The sequence below is a fragment of the Triticum aestivum genome, chromosome 1D (assembly GCF_018294505.1).
Source record: "Triticum aestivum cultivar Chinese Spring chromosome 1D, IWGSC CS RefSeq v2.1, whole genome shotgun sequence".
NCBI classification, from domain to species: domain Eukaryota; kingdom Viridiplantae; phylum Streptophyta; class Magnoliopsida; order Poales; family Poaceae; genus Triticum; species Triticum aestivum.
This window is the reverse complement of record NC_057796.1, coordinates 53,162,964-53,166,644: the sequence shown is the minus strand read 5'-3', so window position 1 is coordinate 53,166,644 and position 3,681 is coordinate 53,162,964. Positions and strand designations below refer to the sequence as shown.

General features: G+C 48.7%; 1 protein-coding gene across 1 annotated transcript in view; it reads right to left on the bottom strand.

The window, feature by feature from the left end:
* The window catches only part of LOC123180239 (protein Rf1, mitochondrial), a gene marked incomplete in the record, with an annotated part of 4,758 nt that extends 1,516 nt beyond the window's left edge, over window positions 1-3,242 (bottom strand). Inside the window, 1 exon segment of the mRNA XM_044592222.1 lies at window positions 1-3,242. Within this exon segment, the coding sequence (XP_044448157.1) occupies window positions 337-2,808 (2,472 nt within the window).
* Window positions 3,243-3,681: the final 439 nt, after the last annotated feature.

The window sequence follows — 3,681 nt, the reverse complement described above, 5'->3', positions numbered from 1 at the left end:
GCCAAACAGCTTGATAATGTAGAATAGTCCATCGATTTCACTATAATTGCCATCGGCCCAACACACACTTGATACGCTGAGGTTCAGAGAATTCCAAATAGCTTGATATCTTTCACCATTAGCAAACACATCACACACCAGACGGCCCATGTGTGGAGGTGGCGTACGGATCAGGAGCGATGTCCATAGGATGCACGCCCAGCAGCTAAGCACCGACCAGAACACCATGGTGGCAGTGTGGCACCATCACCCAGCTCAATCTTGGTGAGGCACTTGTCCACATCATTGAGAGGGAGCTCCAAACCACGCAAACACTTATCAGCTGATTCCAGTGCATCAACTAACTCCATCAAAGAATTGGTACTTTACAGGGAGCAATTGTATTTGTTCACGATATTTACCTTTCCCAGAAAACAGAGACAACAACAATGAACTAGTTGAAGCTTCAAGTGAGATGCTCTTGCCATCAACTTTAGACATATAATTTCCGGCCTTGACTATCTCCCCCTTCTCCAATAACGTTCTAATGGTATCATTTAAAAGACGAGAGCAAGGAGCACAACCACTCTTCTCCATTGATGAGAACATATTGTCAGCTTCTTCCACTGATCCTTCTTTTAGAAGATTTCGTATCATTATGCCGTATGTAGAGGCATTGGGCACCAACCCGCTGTCTGATATTGCAGCAAACAAATCTTTAGCTTCTTCTCTTCTCTGAACCGTGTACATTGAATTAATCATGGTATTGAGTGTTGTGATATTGAACTTTACATTAATTGTGCGTAATTTCTGGAACATGACGATTGCTTCGTCGGTGCAATTATTTCTACAAAGTCCTCTAAGAATTATGGTGTATGTGGACAAGCTCACTGTTGTTCCACATCCGATCATCTCATGGAGCATTTTCTTGGCAGCAACTGTTCTCCCAGCACGAAATAATCCATCCAGTATGATGTTATATGTAACAGTTGTAGGTTTAATTTCCTTATGTGACATTTCTCTGAACAGATTCAACCCATCATCGATCCTTCCACTCTTAAAATAACCATTGACAAGTGTATTATATGTAAAGATGTCAGGCTCAATGCCGGCTGATATCATGACATCTAGTACACTGAATGCTTTGCCCATCTCACCGACTAGGCAATATCCATCAATCAGCGTATTAAACATAATGATGTCAGATCTCTCCCCTATGTCTTTAACCAAGTCAAAGATATGGTGTGCATCCATAACCCTTCCTTCTTTGCATAGACTGTGTACTATTGAACTGAAGAATGCAGTGTTTGGACAAGGAATACCTTTGGTCATCATTTCATAAACCAACTCCTTTGCTTTCACCAGATCGCCATGTGTACAGAAACCCTGAATTAGGGAGTGATAAACAACTGTATTCGGTTGTACTCCCGTACCAATCATCTCACTTAACTTATCCATAGCATCAGCGAGCTTCCCCTTTCTGCAAAGTGCAGATATTAGAGTTGAATAGGTGAATACATCCGGACTCAGTCCTTGTCCCTGCATTTCAGTAAGTATGAGCATAGCTTCATCCATCATTCCTCGTTTAGCATATGCATCAATTAAAATGGTGAAAACAAGGCAGTTGGCTACAATACCGTCGCCTTCCATTGAATTAAAGAGACTCATCATATCAGCAAAGCATCCTTCCCTTGCATACCCGTGGAGCAGAATGCCATACGTAACAATATTAGGTCTGTGGCCCTTGGCAGCCATGGAATCAAAAATTTCAGCAGCTTCTTTGCTTCTTCCATGCTTGCAAAGGGAGTCAATGAACGAGTTCCAAGTGACAATATCTGGTATAAGACCACTGCTTGTCATTTCTCTGAACAGTTTAGTCGCCTCTTTCCACCGGCCCAAAGTGGAATATCCATGGATCATGCTAGTATATGTCACTTTATTCGGTTGAACGCCGTTATCAACCATCTGCCGAAGGAACAACTCTGCATTGTCCGTTGCTCGGGCCTTGCACAATGCATTGATAACCGAGTTATATGTCACCACATTAGGCACAAACCCTTGCTTCGTCATTTCATGGAATAGATTGCATGCCTTGCCTATTTTTCCTTCCTTAAAGAAGCCGTGGATGACCGTGTTATATGTGACCACGTCAGGGGAGCACACACCTTCTTCTTTCGCCATCATCCGGAGCAGGTCGAGCGCCTGCTGGCTCCTGTTATCATCACATAAGCTCTTCAGGACAATGGCGTATGAGAAGGCATCAGGCACACACCCCAGCTCGGTCATCCTATGAAGCAGCACTTTCACAGCGTCGTCTGTCCGTTTAGCGCAGCACAGGCACTTGAGGACAGTGTTGGCGACGGTCTTGTCTGCCTTCAGGCCCGTCCTTAGGAGGCGGCCGAAGAAGGCGAGCCCAAGTTCCGGACGACGCGTGTGGCAGCAGCAGTTCATGAGGACGCCGTAGGTGAAGATGGTGGGCGGCGCCACCCGCATGCCGGCTTCTTCTCGGCAGACACGGTTGAAGAGGGAGAGGGCGAGGGCGGGGCCGTCTCTGCAGGCCTCGGAGGGCGTGGCACGGGTGAGGGCGGCAAGGAATCCGTTGAGGGGGCGCTCGGGGACCGGGGTGGCCTGCTGAAACAATTCGTCGAACAGGTGGTGTGCGTCTTGAGGGCCGAGCGTTCCGTCGCGGACGCGCTCCGTGGCCGCCGCAAAGGCGGCGCGGGGAGACCAGGAGGGTGTGGGTCGTGAGGTGGAAGAGGAGAGGCGGCGGCGGCGGCGGAGGCGGGACATGGGCGTGGTGGAGCAGTGGCGGAGGCGGAGGCGGGACATCGGCGAGATGGAAGAGGAGCAGCCGCGGAGGGACGTCAGCTAGGGAGAGGAGGAGTTGCGGAGGCGGAAGCCGGACGTCGGCTAGGTAGAGGAGGAAGAAGACGAGCGGCGGCGGAGGCGGGACGATCGGGGCGGGAGGGGATTACTGTTGCTGGAGCGTGTTCAATTCACGTCTGCGCTAAGGAATGGGATTTTTTTCTTCTTCTTTTTTTGAAAGGCTATGGAATGGGATCTTGGCAGCGTTGCGACGTACGAGTATATGTCAGGTTTGGGCGTTACATTCAGAGAAGAAGGCATCCAACGCCCGTCTCTCAAATCGCAATTCCTGCAAACCAGCATCAAACCTGAGAGGTTGCTCACCCAAACTCATCGTCATGCGTCACGCTCTATAGCGGTTTGACGCTCTATAGCGGACGCGACTCGACGGCCTTGACACAGATTGGAGAGACGCGTTCGCGTGGGAGGGTGGCGCCGCTTTAATGCAGAGAAGCCTACTCCGGACATTATGCTGCAATGAAACGGTGTCGCTTCGCATGCCCCAACTATTTAAGCAGGGCGTCGGCCAAAGCACATCTCATATGCCCTCCACACACAGCCGAGGAGCTCCTCTCCTCTCCTCCACGATGGGGTATGGCCATAACGGCTGGTTTTCAGCTAATTTTTTTTTAAATAATACAATTATTTTCTTAAATTTCAGAAATATTACGGCATAATTATATTTTTCAAAAATAATACCCAGTCAGCCTACTGCTGGCCGATTGGATCCAGTCGACCCACTGCTGGCCAAGTGGCGCCCAGTCTGCTTCCTCTAGGCCGACAGGTGCATGCATCCATTTATCTATTGAATAAGTATTTGAAAAATGTTGAAGAAGT